The sequence below is a fragment of the Bolinopsis microptera genome, chromosome 1, assembly GCF_026151205.1.
Source record: "Bolinopsis microptera isolate Bmic1 chromosome 1, MBARI_Bmic_1.0, whole genome shotgun sequence".
Taxonomy (NCBI): domain Eukaryota; kingdom Metazoa; phylum Ctenophora; class Tentaculata; order Lobata; family Bolinopsidae; genus Bolinopsis; species Bolinopsis microptera.
Genome location: NC_087072.1, coordinates 2,884,353 through 2,908,255, shown reverse-complemented (window position 1 = coordinate 2,908,255; position 23,903 = coordinate 2,884,353). Strand labels below are relative to the sequence as shown.

The following is a 23,903-nucleotide window of genomic DNA, read 5'->3' as shown; positions in this document are numbered from 1 at the left end:
ATGTTTTCCTATGTGAGGGTCATTGAGTTTTATCTCAAAAGCAGAAAGGATGATCAAAATTAATTCAATCTGCCAGGAATTGTTCTTTTTGTTCCTTTTGGAAGGCTTCTTGCAATACCATGCAGTCAAACAGGGATAGTAAAATAAACATAAACAAGATATTACAAAGGTACTGTTCAATAAATTAACAAAATGTTGGAAATTTAAATAAGTAAAATAATAAATTTATAAAAACATTATTTCGTCATAAAATAGAATAAAGCAAAAAACATTTAGTCTCAAACTGCCGGGCTGTGTCATTTTCAAACCTCACGCCCAGTCATTCAAGCAACTTCACGCTCCTTGAAGAAGTTTCTGATCATGCTAGATGTCTGCGGAAGACTGTTGGAATGTCTGAGATGTTTTCTGATCCAGGCTGGCAGTTTCTTGTTGATCCGATCGCTCGAATACCTTAAAAGTATTAAAATAAGAATTATACCTCTAGTTTTATTGACCCAACAGTTTGAAGTTTTCCATGTTGTAGCAGCTGCTTTGGTTACAGCAGTCAAAAAATCGTGGCAAAATTAAATTATTCAAAAGTTTCAATTAAATAAATTAAGTATCTGAACTTTACCTTTTGTCTAGAAGGACTATAGCAGCGTAATCGTTAATTAAATAAATGTAGTGTCTGATCTTTACCTTTTATCTAGAAGGACTATAGCAGCGTAATCGTTAGCGTGCCTGATAGCCCTCCCAATGGCCTGGTTTACAGACTTCATACACTTGTTCTCGTAGTAAGTCTGGCCGGGTGTTCTTCCTTCTTCACTGCTCTTCAGTGTCGTGTCCAGATACCGCATCTTCTCCTGAAATAGTGTTTTATTGTTCAACAGTGTGTCCAGATACCGCATCTTCTCCTGAATAGTGTTGTATTGTTCAACAGTGTGATTCATTCCAATAAGTTTATTCTGGAGATACCTTTAAAATACTGTACATTTAAAGATTAATCCTAAGAACAAATTCTACTCGACAAAGACTTTTTGAGACTAACAAATAGGATCCCTACGAATAAAACTCCGCTTAACGAAAAACGTGGACGAGAGATTTACTCGAACATTCTTTAAATGTTTACGTGAGACAATGATAAAGTGTTTTCACACCTCTAGTAATATTGATTCTTATTGAACTAATTAAAAGGTTGACTACTACATTGTGATGAAATTATGCTCAAAATTGTAATAATTTAAATTCCTTAGGGGCAGTGACAATGGTTTTACGTTTGATTATCACCTTTTAATATGAAAATTTTCAGAACCTTTTATACCCCAGTGTATCGTATTTTAATTGACCTTTTATTATATTGAACTCTGCATCATACCTCATTAGGATGCAGAGTGTAACCCTATTCTATTTAAGTATTTAGATTCTAGAGCCCTTTGGTGAGAGATCTATTTCGTTAACATTATACCTTTAATTGTAAAACAACACTAAACAGCTTGTATTTGCAGCTAGGCTGACGTGTTTATTGTGGAGATCCTTTTAAAAAGGGGAGGATATCCACTGTATTAGGACTTCTTATTGACTATCGATATTTTGCTCTTTCTTTAAATCTTGTTTAATTTGTTCTGAACTCAAGGAACCATACATTACTACGCAGTACACACATGTTATCACGCGAGGAAGCCTAGGAGATTTATTTGTCTTTCAAATCTTGTAATTGTATAATAACAGTAGTTAATGTAGTCACTGTAGTACAGTAGCACCCGGCTACTAGCACCCGGCTACTAGCACCCGGCTACTAGCACCCGGCTACTAGCACCCGGCTACTAGCACCTACTAGTATTGTATAATAACAGTAGTTAATGTAGTCACTGTAGTACAGTAGCACTCGGCTACTAGCACCCGGCTACTAGCACCCGGCTACTAGCACCCGGCTACTAGCACCCGGCTACTAGCACCCGGCTACTAGCACCCGGCTACTAGCACCCGGCTACTAGCACCCGGCTACTAGCACCCGGCTACTAGCACTCGGCTACTAGCACCCGGCTACTAGCACCCGGCTACTAGCACCTACTAGTGCCCGGCTACTGGTAACTGGAAAGAAGGGTTGCACCTTGCTGCTACTTGCCAGCTTGTACAAGGGTCCTGATATTCGAGAGATTCTGGAAATGTATATACATTATACGTTATACATTACATGTATTATTTAATTATGAATGGGTTCCAAATTCCAATCCTCATAGTCCATCTTCATTCTCCCCATATCAAGTTAATTTCCTGCTTCTTTCATTACTATAACTACGAATCACGATTTAGTTATTGAACAATGGAATCCTAATAGTCCCGTAGAAAAGACAGTGCCATATGGCCGAAACTTCACACTTCCACGGCCTAAGGTTGTGGACACTGAGTAATTGAATATGATATGTTTGTGGGCCGTGAGTCACGAGTCCACTAATCAAATTTAATTGTGAAAAATTTGTACCGTTCAGCCCGAAATGCTGATATTTATTTTATATTTATCATAGTTTTAGAGTTGCATCATGTAAATTTGTAAAAGATTATTGCTATTATTTATCATATTATGGTTATTTAGAATTTACTTTAGTCTATAATATTACAAACTCGTTATTTTATGTTCTTTCTGCTATATTATTTAAACAGGAGCAACTTTTGTCGGCATCTTGTCGGCATCTTGTCGGCATCTGTACGGCATCTTGTCGGCATCTGTCGGCATCTTGTCGGCATCTGTACCACGTGAGAAGTCAATACAATCTCTAGATGTGGGTCCACGAGATAAGTTTTTCTGATAACTTTGATAGCTCAGTTCAGTGTAGGTAGGTGTGAAGTAAAGACAATGATAATATTGTGATCGTATCAACTGCAGTCTTGATATATGCTGATTGTTATTGCAAGGAAGTACACTAGATATAAGCACTCACTATTGAGCATCAACAATGTACTGACTGTTACATTACACTCATATCCAGCTCATATTAGCGAACTGGTAACATTTTTATTATTTTTACCATAATATGTGGTAATTTACAGTCTGAAGCAACAGGCTTAATATAGTTATTCACTTGTGCTGCTCGCAAAAAGTTGCCCAGAACTTTTCAGCGACAAGGCTAGTAGTAACAAGAAATTTCGATTGAATTTATTTTTGTTCGTCGCTAAATGAACAAATTTGTCAGTAATTTGCCAGTTACATCATTTGTCAGTTCCTGTTAATTAATTTAATAATTGATAGCTTTAGCAGTACGATTGCAAACAATCTATCAGTCATGTTTTAGAGTTTTGTCTGCGATTTTCTCGTTTCTGTTTTCTTTGTGTCAAATTGCACCATCAAAAAATTCAGATAGAAGTCACAAAATAATAATTTTATATTATTTTTATGACTTCAATCATTATAAAGATGAAATATATCAAGAGTTCCCGCGCAAAGTAATAAGTGAGGTCAATATGAAGTTTTAGATATGCATATTTTTACAAATGAAAAAGATTATTACAATTCAACAGAAGAAATACAACTCAAGGGTACAAACACACTGCAAATTTTATCAAGAGCCTCAGTTTTGTTATAGAAGCTGTGTTGTAATAAACTTTTATTATAACTTTAAAACTAAACTTTAACCTAGGATGGACCCAGTAGCGCTTCTCCTCGCCTTCCTCCGTCTCCCTCTCTATTTCCTGCTTGAGGTGTTCTACTTCCTGTTCCGATGTCGACCCTGTAAACCCATCTCAAACCAGCACGTGCTGATTACCGGGGCTGGTCAGGGTATTGGAGCGGAGTTCGCACGGCAGTTCGCGGAAATGGGCAACACGGTTCACTGTCTGGACATCAGTAAAGAGCTTGTGGAGGGCGTGGTAGCAGGTCTCCGCGAGGCAGGACACAGCGCGCACGCCTACACGTGCGATCTGACCAAGAGTGAGGAAGTTGAGAAGGTGCACAAGGAGATGACCGAGAATGGTCACGTGGTAACAGTGCTGATTAACAACGCAGGGGTTGTGTTCGGGGCCAACATCGAGGACATGTCCCTTACACAAATCCAGCACTCTCTCACGGTGAATCTAGTGTCCGGTCTGTGGACCATCAAGCTCTTCCTCCCCCAAATGTTAGCCATGGACCAAGGTCACGTGGTCAATATAGCCTCCATGCTCGGTCTCATGCCACTGCAGGGTCAAATAACCGACTACTGTGCAGGGAAAGCTGGAGCTATCCACGCGCTGGCCCAGTTGAGGAACCAGCACGCTCACACTAATGTACACTTCACTGCTGTGTGTCCCTGGTTCGTAAGAACGAAGTTGATAGCTGGGATAGAGAAGGAAACTAACCCCATGGAGCCGGAGGAGTTGGTGAGAGCAGCTATTCAGGGGATCAGGGAGGAGAAGGATGTTGTCATGGTTCCTGATTCTGTGCGGTTTATCCATTTCCTTCTCAAGATCTCCCCTCTTCCCATTAGGGACGCTTTTTATAAGAAGAAACCTGATTTTACAAAGTTTGTCGGGCATAAGTTGTTGGAGAAAGTCCAGTAAGCAAGCAAGACGGTATTGACATCGGACAAATTTCAGAGAATAATAATGAACTTTTTGATCCACGTAATTATGAACTCGGAAATTATGGTTCAGATGTGATCATGACATGTTCTTACATTGAAATTCTTAAGCGGTATCGCTACTTCATTAACAAGAATCCAACACCTTGTAAAATTTAACCATTATATCGCTACTTCATTAACAAGAATCCAACACCTTGTAAAATTGAACCATTAATAGATCCTATAGACAAAGCCCCCCCCCCCAGACAAAGCAACCAGACCACTTACCTGCAACACGGGATCAGAGGGGTTAGCGAAAGGAAGTCCTACTACTACAACACACCGTCCCAGATCGTCGCTAAAGTTTATACCCTCACTCATTCTCCCCCCGAGGACACTTAGCAACAAGGCTCCTGAAAATAAACGTTTTAATGCTACAGTAGACTATTAGAATTCAATGTATTATCATGTAAATGTGTTTGACTCGGATGCCCTAAAAAATATATGACAAAAACGTTCGAATATATTCGTATTACAGGCAAAAATAATTTGTGTTGACTCCTTAAATTACTTAACTGAGCGTTTGCCTATTCAAATTTGGGTGGCCGACAATTGACCCCCCGACAATTGACCCCCCGACAATATAATTTGATACAATTAACCCTGACCCTGACCCTGACCCTGACCCTGACCCTGACCCTGACCCTGACCCTGACCCTGACCCTGACCCTGACCCTGACCCTGACCCTGACCCTAACCCTAACCCGATCAATGGACCCAGTGTAATTACATTGGGGTCAATTGTCGGGGGGTCAATTGTCGGGGGGTTAATTGTCGGGGGTCAATTGTCGGGGGGTCAATTGTTGCGGTACCTCAAATTTACATTAATTCTCAATTCCGATTTTCAGTACCAACATGCTTTTATAAAAATTCTATAAATAGAATTTTTGGTATTTACAAGGATAAAAAGATAAAATGTCAGCAATTAGTTAATGTTGTAATAGAATCACGTTAACTATGATGCCCATATGTACCATCCTTCCTAATATACACCTTAAACCGGTGTATTTTCTTGGGCCACATACAAAGAGAGTTGGCAGCTTGAATCCTCCCTTTCATCAGGTAATCGTTCATGTAACAATGAGACACAGGAAACGATTAAAAAAAGCACAATGAAGCAATGATTCGACACCTCTCCTGAGCACTGCTCCCCCTTTGTATAAGTTCTAGAACGCTGTACACCTCTCCCGAGCACTGATCCCCCTTTGTATACTCTAGAACATCATTTGCTTCCAGTGCAGTTCAAGGAAAGATATCAACCCTAGTTTGAATGCAAGCATTCAGGTGCCAAGGAGAGAGCCCTCTTAAGAGGGGATGTAAATTCAAATTAGCTGGTATCTTGGTTATGAGTTAGCTACATTGAGCCCTGTCAGCTGCATTGAGCCCTGTCGGCTACATTGAGCCCTGTCAGCTGCATTGAGCCCTGTCGGCTACATTGAGCCCTGTCAGCTACATTGAACCCTGCCGGCTGCATTGAGCCCTGTCGGCTACATTGAGCCCTGTCGGCTACATTGAGCCCTGTCGGCTACATTGAGCCCTGTCGGCTACATTGAGCCCTGCCGGCTGCATTGAGCCCTGCCGGCTGCATTGAGCCCTGTCGGCTGCATTGAACCCTGCCGGCTGCATTGAGCCCTGTCGGCTGCATTGAGCCCTGTCAGCTGCATTGAGCCCTGTCGGCTACATTGAGCCCTGTCGGCTACATTGAGCCCTGTCAGCTACATTGAGCCCTGCCGGCTTTTTGGCTCTCAGTTTATAGAATAGAAATGGTCCATGCTATTTTACATAAAACAACCATGAATTCGTTCAGATGAATCTAGAATCATTATTAACATCAATTGAGCCTACTATATACGTCCCTCGCTAATTAATCTCCATTCTTATGGAAAACTTTCCGGAGATAATAATGTCAGGACCAAACTTAACAGTAGTTTCCAAACTAGAAGGGCGTCATGGCTTAATCAAAAGACTATAAATCCGGCACCAAATCTGCCTGGACAAATTAAGGATTGCATGAGAGAGGAGTAGAATCTTCATAACTCTTAAAGTAGGGCTTCCATCGACGTCATTTCTAATGGACAGTAGGGATTTCTTGTTCTTAGTACGCCCTAATGCGTTTTAGAAAAGTTGTTTAGCTTCATTAGTGTAGCTGAGTTTTTTTGATGCTGTATTCGAGTTGGTTTGAAGATTAGAAATGTGGAGTTATTGTCGTACACTATAAACGAGCAATACACAATAAACGAGCAGTAATAAACAACGTTCGCTTAATGGACTGACATATTTCAGCATATTTTTCACTGCCAAAGCGCTGATAACAGCAAGCCTTACCTCACTCCGCGCGGCTTTTTAATGCACAAAATCTTAAAGATAATTCTCGCGATAAAATTTTCATCGTCACGCTTGAAAATTTCTAGAAATTAGAATAGCCGTATATTATAACAAACTATAACAAGCAGAATTAAGAAATAAAAAGTTCTGGGACTTAAGTGGTACAAATAAAATGAAAGGCATGCTAATCATGCTCACGTACTGTAATGTGTCGAGAGTTTTTTTTTTTAATTTTTACTATTTGACAAAATAATTGATCTTTTTAGTGTGAGTGTGATTTCAACTTTGAGTTTGAAAATATTTTGAAACGACTTTCGATATTATTGATTATTATATTTAATAAACTGTCTCAAAGCCCTTAGAGGTGGCTCTATACGGGTCTTTACAACAACAACTTTTCATGAACCAGATGTTAAGGTCCCCCATTATGGCTACATCTCGATTATGTATAAATCTATTGAGCTTGCATTAAAGGATGGACGGACACAGGTCCAAATTTTATGAAATCGTTGATGGTAGAGCATTTGATATTACTAGTGATGAGTATAGCCTAGGAGTTCACTTGATTGACCACGGTTTAGGAGTACATACAGATTTTAATGAAATTTTTAGAACTTTTATTTTAGAGAATTGCAGTCTCAGTACACTTGAAGTAAAAGAAAATAATTACATACATTTGCTTAATTCTCTTAGACCTTTTGGCCTTAATACTGTCAATCCCTTTGGATTACCTATATTCCATAATCCTTAATATGATCTTTTTACCTTTTTCGGATTCTTAATTTTGTAACGGCTTGAGTTTCACTAACCTTTTAACATTTTTTAGGTTCACTGTCACTGGAGATGACTACAATCGAAATATATTTGGCAAGAATCTGAATGTTTTCAGTGTTGAAAGTTTAGTTTCTTAAATCTTGGAGTAGTCATTCGTGTCCCTGATATTTGGGTTAATTCTAACTCTCCATTATCGCTGCTGAATTGGTCAATGAATACCATACTAACAGATATGAGATATGGTGCAGCGTCTGTAATAATATAAATGTAATATGTACCAATACAACAAATGATGGGTGTTTATTTATAGTATAAATCTTAACAACGAGTCATAGGAGCTGTGTACTTTAGTGAGCGCATGGTAATAATCTCCTTAGCTCATGTAAGTCCTGATTTCACACAAATCACATATCTATCATATTATATAAACCTTGATCTAACATAAAATGTATCATGTAGCCCTCTACTGGATTTGATGTATGTTTTCATTGTACAGGTCATCGGATTTAAAGTGACATCCAGTTAGTGTAATAATATCGAATAGTATTTAAGTGTATTAAAACTTAAGTTCAACCATAAATTGTTTTTAAGTCTGATAACTGAGAAGTCATGAGCCGACTTAGTAAACGTGTGATAAACTGTAACCGCTAATAATTTCCTAACGAAAACAACTAGATTCCAGCTGAGAGCTACTAAGGCAGGTGTTTTAATAATCTTCTCATCATTTTTGCCGTACTTGCTCTCGCAATCACGCAATTAATTACTGCTGATCTGCTTCATTTTGGCGTCTACAATGGAGTTGTAAATTATAATAATTATGTTAATTCTATACTACATGATAAAGCTTTATAAGGGGGAGAGATGGTTTGCTTGGACTTAGCCTGCTACACACAGGTGTCTTCGTTATGAAGGCACCACGAGGATAGCCAAAGATAGACATAATCATACAAAGATCAGACCAGCGTTTTATCACCAACCTCATGTTTTTATTAAAAAAGGGAACAGCCTGAATACAGGCACGTACGTCCAGCACGTGCAATATCCAGGTCCGAGCTAATTAGCTCACAACTGTAGGATCTATTCTCGGTGCCAAATACCCAAATGGCCTTGTGGTAATTTACGAGGTTTACCCCGTAGAGAATGGTTGGCTGTCTTTCAACGTGTTTGCTTTATGCTGATAAGATTTAACAGACTGGCGCAGATATTACCGTAGATCCTGAGAAATAATTGGCAAACACACTTACCCTCTGTTGTCCTAACTCAGTCACGTGATCTATTACTATTAGGGGACTCAATGACAACGAGCAACGAGCAGTATAACTGTATGATGCCATTGGGCTTATTGGTCGCTTTGTGTTGAGATGGGAAGATGTACAAGCTCTGCTCTGGTATGGACAGACCTAAAAGCTACGCTTCTCGTAGCTCTTAATTAGCTTCCCAGACTCTCAACAAAATGCCAAGCGTCTGTAATTTTTCTAGATTAGAGTTAGTAATTGACTCCTTCATAAGTCATATATTATATAAATTATAAGTTGTGATAATCTTACACCTCTCCGGAAGTCTTTGAGGTGTTTCTATCGAAACGAATCGAAATTGAAATGATTTTTATTATTGTATTAGTGCGTATGGCGACTAGACACAATTCATTTTAGAAATTTTGCCCATCAGAATTCAGATTCGCTCTAACAATTTTTTGAAGTGGTTCTTGGGAATATAAACACATTACATAACTACAGAGAAATCCTTGTCGTGAATTTATTTACTGATTTTCCTACTCTTTCCCTTACTATGTATGTTAAGATGATTTGCGCAATTTGATTAGCATATAAAGACTGGTGTCAAGCAGAACCGGGGAGATGTTTTGTGTACTGGTTTACATGATGTGGTGCTTACCGGCTACAGGTAACTATTTTACACCGGCTACAGGTAACTATTTTACACCGGCTACAGGTAACTATTTTACACCGGCTACAGGTAACTATTTTACACCGGCTACAGGTAACTATTTTACACCGGCTACAGGTAACTATTTTACACCGGCTACAGGTAACTGTTTTACACTGATAACCGGCTACAGGTAACTATTTTACACCGGCTACAGATAACTATTTTACACCGGCTACAGGTAACTATTTTACACCGGCTACAGGTAACTATTTTACACCGGCTACAGGTAACTATTTTACACCGGCTACATGTAACTGTTTTACACTGATAACCGGCTACAGGTAACTATTTTACACCGGCTACAGGTAACTATTTTAAACCGGCTACAGGTAACTATTTTACACCGGCTACAGGTAACTATTTTACACCGGCTACAGGTAACTATTTTACACCGGCTACAGGTAACTATTTTACACCGGCTACAGGTAACTATTTTACACCGGCTACAGGTAACTATTTTACACCGGCTACAGGTAACTATTTTACACCGGCTACAGGTAACTATTTTACACCGGCTACATGTAACTGTTTTACACCGGCTACAGGTAACTATTTTACACCGGCTACAGGTAACTATTTTACACCGGCTACAGGTAACTATTTTACACCGGCTACAGGTAACTATTTTACACCGGCTACAGGTAACTATTTTACACCGGCTACAGGTAACTATTTTACACCGGCTACATGTAACTGTTTTACACCGGCTACAGGTAACTATTTTACACCGGCTACAGGTAACTATTTTACACCGGCTACAGGTAACTATTTTACACCGGCTACAGGTAACCATTTTAAACCGGCTACAGGTAACTATTTTACACCGGCTACAGGTAACTATTTTACACCGGCTACAGGTAACTATTTTACACCGGCTACAGGTAACTATTTTACACCGGCTACAGGTAACTATTTTACACCGGCTACAGGTAACTATTTTACACCGGCTACAGGTAACTATTTTACACCGGCTACAGGTAACTATTTTACACCGGCTACAGGTAACTATTTTACACCGGCTACAGGTAATTGTTTTACACTGATAACCAGCTACAGGTAACTATTTTATAAATTATTGTATTAAAAGTTAATTCGCCTTACATTAAATTAAAAAAGCATCATCCAGATCATTATATAAATTAGCAAATTGCAAATGTTCAGTAGATGTAAATCTTTGATCGTAACTGTAACAGGTGCAAATGACGCGGTTGAACAACTTATCATGTCTAAAGCGGAAATGAAGAATGTCCACGGAAGCTTTGTGGCCTTCAACCTTATTGACAAGAATCTCCTTAATTTTGCTCACACTTTCAATGTGGTTGATGGAATGTGGATAAGAGTTTATCTGTCGCAGTACTCCCATGTTACTCGCATAGTCATCTATAACAGAAAAGACTGCTGCAAGGAGAGGATTATAGGCCTGAACCTCTTCATCAAGTCTAGTGATAAGATAGTGAAGGACTGTGGAACGATAACAACTGAAGAAGACGTATACAAGTATAATTGTGTGGGTAATGGTGATGTGGTGGAGTTGAGTAAAGAAGGTTTTGTCGGTGCTCAGAACATTGCTGAAATAATGGTCTATGGATACGGTTAGTGTGTGGTTTTTGATTAAATGTTTTTGTTTGTTTTTAAAATCGTTAAAAAAGATATCTGATGCTGCGATTAACGAGATTGGAAAATGGGAGAGTAACTTTAAAATCCTAACAACTGACAAGATAACAAGTTCATTTCCTCAGAAGCATTCTGCACTGTGGGGGATCCGAACTGGAAGAAAGTGGTGATAGAACCCCAGTTACCAGCTGATCAGGGCACAACGCTGACCCTTACTTGTCCTTCGTACCACTTCAATAAAATAGAAGTGCAGGCTGTATGTCAGAATGGTGTTATAGTTCCGGCTGGGGATCTTCCCTCCTGCCTAATGAGTGAGTTCTTTTGAAGAGAGCTACAATTTTAGGGGCAATCAAAAATATCGGTATGTACTTTTATTTAGGGAATTTGAGTACGTAGCGATATTTTTGAGCTGTTGTTTTTATTTGAGGACAACTATTATGTAAGTAGCTGTAACTGCTGTATACATGATAAGAAAACCCCAACATAACAACTAATTGATAATTACGTGAGTTGAGAATTGAGATGTAAGTTTGTATAACGATGACAGGGTTGCAGTAACGTTAGGAGATTTTTAAAAGACTAATGAGGTAAGAGAAGGTATGTTAAACTTTTGCATACCTTTTAAGAAAAGTAATCATTCTCCAATAGTATATTAAAATTTGGGAGTTTTGTCTAAAATTTGTGGAAACTCTACTGGGATCGTGCATATAAGTTTATTAATCGCGTAGAATGGCGATACTATAAACCCCACCCTTTGATTATAATAAATATTTCTGTCCTCGGATAATTATCATTAACATTAGCTTTCCCACATTACAACTAACATCGCCCTGAGTTACGGTTAGTTTCTGTTGCCCTGGGTTACGGCTAGTTATCTGTTACCACTTGCCCTGGGTGACTCCTAGTTACATCAGCTGTATCAACCACCCTCGTTAATACCCTGCACATACTGAACTCTAAGCAACTCCATACTAGACGGTTATCAGTTCTCGACTACTGTTTCAAACCTTAAACACATAGCAATTTCACAATTATCTGCATCTAGAATTTCTAGATCCCCCTATTCTGCATCTAGATTCCCCTACTCTGCATAGTGTAATAGGTATAGTAAGCTGTTTGCAGCAGGTCTTAGGCTTGTTAGTTTTTAGATCGTTTAGAATATTCTAGAATTACTATTAGTGTTAAATAACCGTTAGAATTAGCGTAAGATTAGATTAGGTTAGTGTTGTAGATTATGGAGGTCACGCAGTAGTCAGGTTAGTTAAGTAGGTTGTATTATTGGACAGGCTGGGCCGCGCGGCGTCACGTGGTTCGCCATGTGATGCCACGTGACCCAGTGCTGTTAGGTCTCGTCTGCCCCGTTACGATCAGTTTTTCGAGTGGCTTGCTTGGTGAAGTTTAGAAAATTACCACCGCCGGAAAACGCTGTAACGTGGCACACGAGTCACTAGTCTTGGTATATTGAGATTATAGTATTTATTACCCTATTTATTACCCTTCGAGACTTATTGTTCGAACCCCCTGTTTCCTTTGTTATCACATAGCTTAGGACTCGATCACGTCATTCGATCTTTTAAAGTTGTACGGCACTCAGAAGCCTGTAAGAGTTAAAGTATCTTTATTACCGTAACTAGAGTTTTCGCCGTATTCCTCAACAGAGCACGTGTAGTTGCAGAGCTAGAGAGTTACAGGTAACCGGGTACGAGACTTCGATATCGGACCCGTCTATTTCTTAAGTACAGTATACGTCACTTTTCTATCGTATTTGGACACCTTTAATTACCCGTGTACGATACTTCAATATCATACCCGTATATCTCTTAAGTACGATTTACGACACTTTCCTATCGTAACTGTACTCCTTATTTACCCGTGTACGCCACTTCGCTACCGTACCTTTGTGAGCAGGCACTGTAGACCATTGGTACGCCCCGGGAGGACTGTTCTGGTAGCCTACCTTATTTTACACTATGCATTTAGATCCCCTACTCTGCATTTAGATCCCCCTACTCTACATTTAGATCCCCTACTCTACATTTAGATTCCCCTTCTAATAAGTTCATGTAAGAGCTAGGACAATACTGCGGATTACAACAACTCCGAGATGAGAATCTAGCACGTGACGGTTAAATGGCACGCGTTCTTGATTCGATCTCAGCATGGACACCTGTTTTTACAAATCATTTGCCTTCTCGTGATTAAGTTAAAAGCTCACAACAATCCAGGGACAACCCCCTTTGTACTAGTACTAATCACTAACCACCAGCAACGTACCTATGGTACCATTCAACTGCCAATAAGTGATAAGAAAGGTAGAGCCGTGAAATGGCACTACTATTTCAAAGTCTGCATCTGTTTCGTTGTAGTATTTTAGTCATGGCACTACTATTTCAAAGTCTGAATCTGTTTCGTTGTAGTATTGTAGTCAGTCCGTTTATGACTAGAGGGAAGATTAGTACTTGACTTTCTTCGTTACTGATTTAGTTTCTTTCTTAATTCAACGCTCGAATTGTTGGATTATTTATATCTAATCTGTGGACGATACTGTGTTAACCAGTTCAAACAAACTATACCATTCAGATTATAGAGATGGAGAGAGTTCTTGTTATCGTAATACTGCTTACAGTAATGCTTCCTTGTTTTAAAACAGGTACGAATTCAGAGTTAACAACAGCATAAAACTTATAACATCTTCAGAAGAGCATGCTCTTAATATAAATTATAAAGTCTGAGTCGTTCTGATAAACTTATCGATCAGTAACTTGTAGTTAGAAACTGATTTATAAGTAAGCCATAACCTTGGCAGACGCTTTGATTCAACAAAAGAAATTTTACGGTTGGAAAAGTAAAATTACCATTTTATTTCAGAAGTATCATGTTTTAAAACTGACCGACGGGTAGGTCCAGGAGGTAAACTAGAACAAAAGAAGTACACTTCTGAACAGGAGTGTATCGACCACTGCTTGACAATAGAAAAGTAAGTTCAGGAGATGAAGTTCGGTTGCGATGACTTACCTTTCACAGTGATAAAATTAAGCCTTGTTTTGTCTGATTATGTAATTTTGAACATTTTACTTTTTAATATGATTATGACACATTCTGTAGATGTGTAGCAGTTAATCGGAGCCCCCTAACCTGGGTAAATATAGAGTGTTTCTTCGTCGAAGCTGGCTTTGAAGAGATTACGAGCAAAGGTTGGGCATCGGCACAGCGAACTTGCTTTGATCAACAAAGAAAAGGTAGGATAAGAATTTCAAGGCAAGTGGAATAGTTAATGTAAGCATTACTTACAAATGGGAGTAGTATTGGTAATCTTAGTTCCGGTAATGGTGAGGGATTATTATATATTTTATTTAGGACTCTGGGAGATGTCTTTATTTCAGAATTTAGTTTATCTTACGTATTCATGGTATTCATAACGGAATCAAAATTTTTCAGTAGATGGGGGCTGGAGTGACTATGGAGACTGGACAATGTGCTCTGAGAAATGTGGTGGAGGAATCCGTTTCCGGTTGAGAACCTGCACAAATCCTGCTCCTGCTCACGGCGGAGCTGACTGCGAGGGAGAAAACATGGAAACTTTATCTTGCAACACTGGTGCCTGTCCAGGTAAAGTCTGTTCTACAGTATACTTCATTGTATCATGAAAAGTTAAATTCAAGTTATGGATGTATTAAAGTAAGGCTTCAAATTGTGTGATAACTATGCCCTGAGCGGCCCTAATGGCGATTGGTAAAGGTAATGTATGAACCTTATCGGACATTATTTGAACGGATATTAATTGGACGCTGGAGGCCCTAGCGTTCATTTGAATGTCCGTTCAAATAAAGTCTGACAAGGTAGTCAAATCAAATACATTGATTGAATGCCTCCGATTGTTCATATTAATGTCCGTTCAAAATTATGTCGGTTCACGTAATGTCCGGTCAAATAACGTCCGATAAGGTATTTCAGAATTAAGATGTTAACGTATTGATAACGGAATCAAAACATTTCAGTAGATGGGGGCTGGAGTGACTATGGAGACTGGACAATGTGCTCTGAGAAATGTGGTGGAGGAATCCGTTTCCGGTTGAGAACCTGCACAAATCCTGCTCCTGCTCACGGCGGAGCTGACTGTGAGGGAGAAAACATGGAAACTTTATCTTGCAACACTGGTGCCTGTCCAGGTAAAGTCTGTTCTACAGTATACTTCATTTCATCACGAAAAGTTAAATTCAAGTTATGGATGTATTAAACTTAGGCTAGAAAGTATGTGGTAACTATGCCTTAAGCGGCCCTATTGGCGATTGGAAATGGTAATGTCTGAACCTTATCGGACTTTATTTGAACGGATATTAATTGGACGCTGGAGGCCCTAGCGTTCATTTTAATGTCTGTTCAAATAAAGTCTGACAAGGTAGCCAATTTAAATACGTTCAAAATTATGTCGGTTCACGTAATGTCCGGTCAAATAACGTCCGATAAGGTATTTCAGAATTAAGATGTTAACGTATTGATAACGGAATCGAAACATTTTAGTAGATGGGGGCTGGAGTGACTATGGAGACTGGACAATGTGCTCTGAGAAATGTGGTGGAGGAATCCGTTTCCGGATGAGAACCTGCACAAATCCTGCTCCTGCTCACGGCGGAGCTGACTGTGAGGGAGAAAACATGGAAACTTTATCTTGCAACACTGGTGCCTGTCCAGGTAAAGTCTGTTCTACAGTATACTTCATTGTATCATGAAAAGTTAAATTCAAGTTATGGATGTATTAAAGTTAGGCTTCAAAGTGTGTGGTAACTATGCCCTAAGCGGCCCTAATGACGATTGGTAAAGGTAATGTCTGAACCTTATCGGACTTTATTTGAACGGATATTAATTGGACGCTGGAGGCCCTAGCGTTCATTTTAATGTCCGTTCAAATAAAGTCTGACAAGGTAGTCAAATTAAATACATTAAATGAATGCCTTCGATTGTTCATTTTAATGTCCGTTCAAAATTATGTCCGTTCACGTAATGTCCGGTAAAATAACGTCCGATAAGGTATTTCAGAATTAATATATTGACGTATTGATAACGGAATCAAAACATTTCAGTAGATGGGGGCTGGAGTGACTATGGAGACTGGACAATGTGCTCTGAGAAATGTGGTGGAGGAATCCGTTTCCGGATGAGAACCTGCACAAATCCTGCTCCTGCTCACGGTGGAGCTGACTGTGAGGGAGAAAACATGGAAACTTTATCTTGCAACACTGGTGCCTGTCCAGGTAAAGTCTGTTCTACAGTATACTCCATTGCATCATGACAACTACAAGTTAAATTCAAGTTATGGATGTAATAAACTTTGGCTAGAAGTGTGCGATAAGTGGTAACTGTGCTTTAAGCGGACCTAATGGCAAAGGTAATTGAGTTTCCTTGTTTATTTTCAATTTTACTATCTCAGATTGCGAGGCACTGCCTTCAGAATGGTTAGAGATTGAGACAGAATCCTCACTACCAGTTCCAGACAGCACGGAAATAAGGTTAAAGTGTGTGAAGCATCACGTGAATCTAGGGGGAAGAGACGCCACCTGCCGAGACGGGCAGATAGTCCCTGATAATGAACCTCCACTATGTTCAAATCCAAGTAGGTTCATTCGGGTCTACAAGGGAGCATTAAAATATTTATAGTTATAGATAAGTATGAATGTTTAATGTTTTATATATATAGATAACTTTCATACTCCTATTTAGGGAGAATAAGAGTATGAAATGTTATACTATAAATCGAACAAAACTTATTCAAGGTAATTCTTGACGGATGTTACTCGTATAAATTTCTTCGAAGTAGCGCACGCCGCTTTCTTCTCGAAATATGGCCTGATGGCAAGTGCTACGAAGTAGCGCGCGCCGGGCCAGACCATTAACAATGGTCAAGGTAATTCATTTGTATAATTTATTTCAATACAACAGAAACTGAAATAATGATGAACAATATTTTATTGTTAAATATGATCAAATTTCTGGTTCAAGTTTTTCTTCCATAGTTTTCACGGTTGTTCACTCTTAGACACCTCCTTCAAAAATGGGTACGTAATTGTAAGCTCGTGTTTATACTTTATGTTATACTGGCGTCACTTCCGTTGTCATAAATACATGAAAACCGACTTTATCAAATAAACTGAAAGAAGGAGGTTTACCACCATTTAGCCACTTATTGAACAGCAAGTTTAACTTTGTTCCTTGGTATAGTCCATAATTATTTAAGAGTTATTTTCCTGTTACCCTGGGCTATCTCAAAATCATTATCTACATAATACGAGATAATATTATCTACATAATATTATCATCGTTTATAGCACACGTCCTCACGATCTAGAAGACCATTACCTACGTAATAGCCTAGGGCAACAGGTTAATAACTCTTAAATAATTATTTTGAGCCCTAGAGTAGGGACAAGGGAGGGACCATTAGCGAACAGAGCGACGCCCTTAAGAAAAATATCATTGTCCACTCAGCTCAAGCAACAAGTTATTTGCCCAATCCTTGCACAAGAGGGACCCCATTTAAAGTTAGCAATTAAGCAGACGTAGCCTCCATATTATACAGCACGTGCCCTACGAGGACCATTACCTACGTATCATCGTTTTTAGCACACGTCCTCACGATCTAGAAGAACATTTACTCTATTATATTTATACAGCACGAGCCCTACCATTATCTACGTATCATCGTTTTTAGCACACGTCCTCACGATCTAGAAGACCATTTACTCTCGACCATTTATTCTAGACGATAGTGTTTGACTTATCATTAATTTTGAGAACCATTTTCTAATCCTACAACTTTCTGCACAAATAATCTTCACAAATTCATGTTGGATTTCAAAAATAATAACAATCGTGGCACAGATATGAAATTTAGTAAGTGTTTGTACATAATAGTGCGCGGTTATACACTATACAATGATATAACAACAGGATTGCTATCTCAGCGTTCAGGTCTACGCATTATTCCGGTCTAACCGTCAGAATTGCAACTTAGTCTACCTCTATCTGCTCTATCAAGGTTAACTCACATCAAAATAACGATGTTGCTTTGTTTGTTCGTAAGGCACGTAAGGGTCGACCGAGGCCGAGGGCAGGATTTGCGACGAGACCGAGGCCGAGGAAATTTTGCTTTGATAAAACCGAGGCCGAGGACAACCGAGGTTTCATTTTGTTGGCCGAGGAAAAATCGCTATTCCTCGGTAAAACCGAGGCCGAAGACTCGGTAGACCCTTGAAGGCACGTGAGGCACGTGCTCGTAAGGCACGTGCTCTATATGGAGGCTACGTCTGCTTTATTACTAACTTCAAATGGGGTCCCTCTGGTGCAGGTATTGGGCAAATAACTTGTTGCTTGAGCTGAGGATTACTCGGCTAAGAGGATGGTTTGGCAGAGTTGACAATGCTATTTTTCTTAAGGGCGTCGCTCGGTTCGCTAACGGTCTCTCCCTTGTCCCTACTCTGAGGCTAAGAATTATAATCAGAGTGCACGGTGTTGTTTGTGAGACTAAGAGTAAGGGGTTAAACTTTCTTTGATGATATGGTGTTCTGTTTACCGTAGAGATGCTTTTATCCCGCATTTCTGTGACAGAATGAATATTTGAATTCGATTTTTTCAATCTACATAGTAGTTTTATAGAGTGTACAAGTTGACAAGTTATTTTCACATTTCCTGTTGTTAAAATTGTACGCCCGAAGCTCAAGATAACCCATACTATTCAGAAATGAACCGAGTTCTTTCAATTCCAATATTGTTTATGACAATGCTTCAAAGGTGTCTTACTTCAGGTTTGAACTAAATTGAGATTTAACAGATACTCTCAAACTAAGAGTGTTTATAAACTCGAGACCTATTTCAATTGGTGTATTGAAAGACAAACAACCTTAAACATGCTAGCATTCAGCGGAATACAAATTTACAACGACTTTTAAAAAGTAAGGTGACCACATAATCTTTTTTCAGGTGAATCGTGTTTTGGAGCCTTTGCAACTGACAGGAGGTCGGATCCACCTTCTACAGGAAATTTGGGATCTATCCCCTACATCTCTGATCAGGAGTGCTTTGATGCTTGCTTGGCTAAGCAAGGGTAAGTTAATATCCGCAGTTTAATTGTATGTTTTTAATCGAATTTTGATATATTATTATTTCTTATCTTTGAATTGATTTCACTGATAATGGAAATAAGCTGACAAGGTTTTAAATACAACCTTTTTAGATGTGTAGCAGTTAATCGGGCCCCCTTAAATTGGGACCCGATTGAGGTCAACTGTTTCTTCATCCCAGCGGGCTATGAACTGGAAGAGGACCAGGATTGGAGCTCAGCAAAGCGAACTTGCTGCGTGGCTCTGCCTTCAGATTGGTTAGAGGTTGAGACAGAATCCTCACTACCAGTTCCAGACGGCACGAAAATAAGGTTAAAGTGTGTGAAGCATCACGTGAATCTGGGGGGAAGAGACGCCACCTGCCGAGACGGGCAGATAGTCCCCGATGACAAATCTCCACTATGTACAAAACCAAGTAGGTTATTTAGCTACTAGTGTAACCCGTGCCTACGGCCGGGACTTCACTATTGCAGTTGAAATGCAAAAGTATAAACCCGCCTATTATGTTTTAAAAAACGCATTACATGTTCGCAGTTAAAACGGTGCGAAAGTATGAAATCGCTCAGTCCAGACAGACAGACAGACACATTTATTGAGATTATTAGTATTAAGTAGGTATCATAGGCTTAGAAGGTTGAACTGCTGACAATTGACTCCAGTGTAATTACATAGGGGTCAATTGTCGTACTAAGCCCTAGATTTCGCGACAATTGACCCCAGTGTAATTACATAGGGGGTCAATTGTCGGGGGGTCAATTGTCGGGGGTCAATTGTCGCGGTACTCTTCACAAAGCACTTCTTAAATATTTATTTTAAATTCATACTTATTAAGGGAGCTGTCACAAATGATGACTTCTGGGGAGAGGCTTAAACAAAAGCTACCAGGCAAGGTTACGGGTAAATTTATCACAATTAGAGATGAACTTTCAGTTTGTTTTATCCGATTTTTGAACATCAATCTAATCAATTAACACCTGTTAATTTGAGCATATGAGACAACACAAAATTAAAGAGGGTAATACGTTTAGAATGAGGTATGTGGTAAATAGTTAGTGATTAAAGTATCAATTTTTGAGGCACTAAGGGGCCTAAGGATTTCTCAACGGAATATGGTGCTTTATATGAAAATGGGCTAAAAGTGACGGAGGTTGGACGGAAGGTAATATAAAACATACTAAAATAAAGATAACATCATTAGTGAACGCTCTCTGAGGGCAAAAATGAGAGTATGAAATTTGAAATAAAATATTTAGATAGTTATTAATTTCCCCAAATGAACATAAACGATATAGTTAAAACAACAGCGATTCTAGAACATAATATTCGTTATTCACTAACCAGTATTTGTAGCACCCGAAGCACCTTTAGCACTCCTAACCCTCTTTGAGTACTGTTCCAAGATGCCGTCCGAGTTCTTGCTTCCAGCTTCATCACAGAATAATGTCTTAATCTTGGAGATCTTATCAACATGTCCGGACTTTTGGAGGATCGATTTGCAGTCCGTCAAACTTTGATAGGAAGGGAAGAAGCAGACCAAGCCTCCAGGGACAACCTATAAATAAAAGTTGAAATGATTTCGATTTTAGAAAATTTTAGTTTCATAACATTTTTAATTTGTTTTGTTTTTTATCGTAGAGACCTATATGTATAGAAAAGTATCGGTAACGATATTTTCACCTGGCAAAGGTCCAAGAGAATGTTTCCCACTTCTTGGAACGTTCCCGGCTTCTTCCTTCCTTCAAATGAGAAGTCCAGCTCCATATCTTTGCCGTGGGAGAGTGTTATCGGGAGAAGGTTCTGCGGAGGAATGACGTGACCACAGCTGAACAAGGTGACGTCACGTGAAGAGGAAGCGAGGAGCTGCTGCTGCACTTCACCCACAGGTTCCATCGTCCCACCAGCCAGCACAACAGATCTGCACTCCCGGAGGAGGGGTAAGAAGGGGTCCTCACTATTCAGAGAGATATAACGGACATAGGAACCTTCAGCTTCACAGACCACGAGGACGCGTCCCGCAGAGTCAGCGTTTGTTAGAGCCGTGAACAATGATGAAATCTCCGCAAGGACAGATCTAGAGTGAATTGTGACGTCAGTCGTTGGTTTGATGACGTCATCCTCGTAACCCTGGACTTTTTGAGCTAGGTGACTCTCACGGATGTACTTTACTAGATCGAAGAGGTTTATATCCGCTAAGTCGGATTTGGTCTGAAAATCACCGATAGTAAGAAGATAAGTTCTAGGTGCCTTCTGAAAATGAATCTTCTTGAAAGATGATGCCAATAGACTGACACAGTGAATAACTTGCTTGCAGTGTAGGAGATTGATCGGCTTCAGCCTAGCTTTTACCTGGGCATCAATAGAGAAATATGAAGGGCGAAGAGGTAACGTCAATAACAGTTGCCTAATGATGGACTATTGTTGCAATCAAATGGAGTGATAATGTTTTTAAAGTTTACCTTTCGGAGGTATACAGCAAGTTTGCGATGAGTAGTAATACAATCCTTTTCTTGTATCGTTATAGAGTGAATTTCATTTATCGTTTCTATCAGATTATGCGCTTCGTCAATTATAACCACAGAATCTTTAAGCCTGAGAATTTATCAGTACAGAAAATAAAACTTGTTATTGAAATTAAACAATCCTAACTTTAAAATAAAAAGTATACAAAATTTACTGCTTGAACGAGCTCCAAAAAACATTATAAATCTGAAATTCAGTATTCCCCTCAAGACACACCTAATATTAAGAGATTTCCTCTGATCCCCGTGAAGTATCATGTTATACGGCAACATGACCACCTCCGCTTCCGGAACAGCTGCCCGAGTAGAATAATACGGACAAGTCTCCGCTTCCTTAGCTCCACCCACCAGCCCCTCTATGTCCTGTACCTCTGACAGGATGTGCGAGGAGAAATCTCGAACTTTCTGCGACGAGTAGAACTCGCACTTCCCTTTTTTCTTCTTCTTCTTTTCCTCGTCCTTATTTTCCTCGTCATCGTTCTTTTTGCGAGCTGCACTGCTTCGACGGAGTTCTAGACAGCGCTCGTTCATGAGATTGTTTGATTTGAGCTGACTTACGGAGGGGTTGATACAGAGATTAGTACGTGAGCCCAGGATTGTGACCTTTACTGAAGAGTAGGGGGACTTCTTTATTTCGTTTATAAACTGAAATTGTTGGCATTTTACCCGCAGCACTTCATGTAAAAATAAGATACATTTTCAATTACTGACAAAATAATGAGGGACCATTAAAAAGATAAATGATCTCGATGTCATTAATCTTCTTTAATGGTCCTCGTTATTTTTCAGCTGTCTATTAGTTATTGGCGTGGGAAACCAGGAACTTGTCAATCGATTAATTATGTTTAAATATGTATTTTGGGGATACTAAACCTGAGATAGCTGAGAGTGAGTCCGCGAACAGTAGAATATCTTGGTGCAGTACTCCTCTTCTGAATCGCTCTCAGAGCTGCCATCACTGGAGGAGTATTTCAAGTCCACTATATCATCTTCCATGTTTTCTTTATCCGAGAAATTATCTCGCTGGGAGATTTTCATTTCAAATTTTCACAGACTATTTTTGTATGTAGACGAAAGGCGCTTTCAACATGAAATCTTTATTCCGTAAGAAAGGCAATAAGAATATAATTACCTATTATAATTAACTAACATAATTACAATTAAATAAAAATATAATCACCTTGAACCTCTTTCTGCTTTTTAGGACTCTCTTTTGTCTCCTAACAGCTTTCTCCGCAGTAGCCTGCTTGTCACTGACAAGCTGCTGTACCTGTGAAAAAAATTGTCAGCTTTAAAATTTGAAATTCAGTTCAATTCACTCATAGAATATGCATTCGCGAAATTTGACATCTAAAATGGGTGTACTTGTCAGACCATCTAAATTTCATATGTCGCTGAGCCCCATTTATGCCATAACATAGCAGATAACAAGTTAACGAACCTTCTGCTGTTGGTACTGTTCGTTGACCCAGTCAGGCTCATCTTCGTCTTTATCCCTCTGCATTTCCTCTTTTAGTTTTCTCGCCTGATGTTCCTGCTGGTCCTTCAACCACTTCAGAGCACTGCATATAATACTTAACGATTTTCCTGAAACATGATGTTGTGTTCTTGAATCACCTTCTCGTGAATTACCTTTTCGAATAACCTTTTCGTGAATCAACTTTTCTTGAAATCAATCCATTTAAACTTGGATTCATTAAACTGTCCTTTTATGTTATAATTGCCTCCTAATTTCATACACGAAATTTGCGGCAATCTATAATGCATAATTGAGAACATTATTGGATTGTAAAATGTAAAACAAAATTATAAAACTTGAATGTAACCTGTGCCGGTGGGACTCTCAAAAATTCCAATTTTTCTCTTTTCAAGCGTATCATATAAGTTCTTCATGAAGTCCTTCTGTACTCCATAAGGCTCGAATGGAAAGGCGAACTCTTCTGCCATCTACCTGGTATCTAAATTAATTTTAATCGGTTAGATTCTCTACTAAAAATATACGGTATACGTATTAAAAGTTTGATACTAAGAAACAA

At 39.2% G+C, this 23,903-nt stretch overlaps 2 protein-coding genes across 2 annotated transcripts; one reads left to right on the top strand and one right to left on the bottom strand.

The window, feature by feature from the left end:
- On the bottom strand, positions 1-23,841 carry LOC134817312 (ATP-dependent DNA helicase DDX11-like). The gene is made up of 11 exons (XM_063826451.1): positions 23,694-23,841; positions 23,309-23,454; positions 23,048-23,137; positions 22,741-22,890; positions 22,085-22,512; positions 21,805-21,937; positions 21,026-21,694; positions 20,687-20,900; positions 4,803-4,927; positions 679-842; positions 1-450 (listed from the first exon to the last, which is right to left on the bottom strand). Exons 1-11 carry the CDS (start codon positions 23,812-23,814, stop codon positions 324-326), a joined length of 2,367 nt encoding a protein of 788 aa, XP_063682521.1. The 5' UTR covers positions 23,815-23,841; the 3' UTR covers positions 1-323.
- Positions 3,616-4,747, top strand: LOC134822820 (epidermal retinol dehydrogenase 2-like). The gene has a single exon (XM_063834088.1). It carries the CDS (start codon positions 3,616-3,618, stop codon positions 4,510-4,512), a length of 897 nt encoding a protein of 298 aa, XP_063690158.1. The 3' UTR covers positions 4,513-4,747.
- Positions 23,842-23,903: the final 62 nt, after the last annotated feature.

Bases quoted from the DNA above. Each gene is read 5' to 3' on its own strand.
- LOC134822820 (XM_063834088.1), top strand. From the start codon at position 3,616: ATGGACCCAGTAGCGCTTCTCCTCGCCTTCCTCCGTCTCCCTCTCTAT.
- LOC134817312 (XM_063826451.1), bottom strand. From the start codon at position 23,814: ATGGCAGAAGAGTTCGCCTTTCCATTCGAGCCTTATGGAGTACAGAAG. The intron at 22,891-23,047 runs GTGATTATATTT...AAAATCTCCCAG, and splicing joins AAAGCAGAAAGAGGTTCAAG to CGAGATAATTTCTCGGATAA. The intron at 21,938-22,084 runs GTGTGTCTTGAG...ATAAATTCTCAG, and splicing joins AGGAAATCTCTTAATATTAG to GCTTAAAGATTCTGTGGTTA.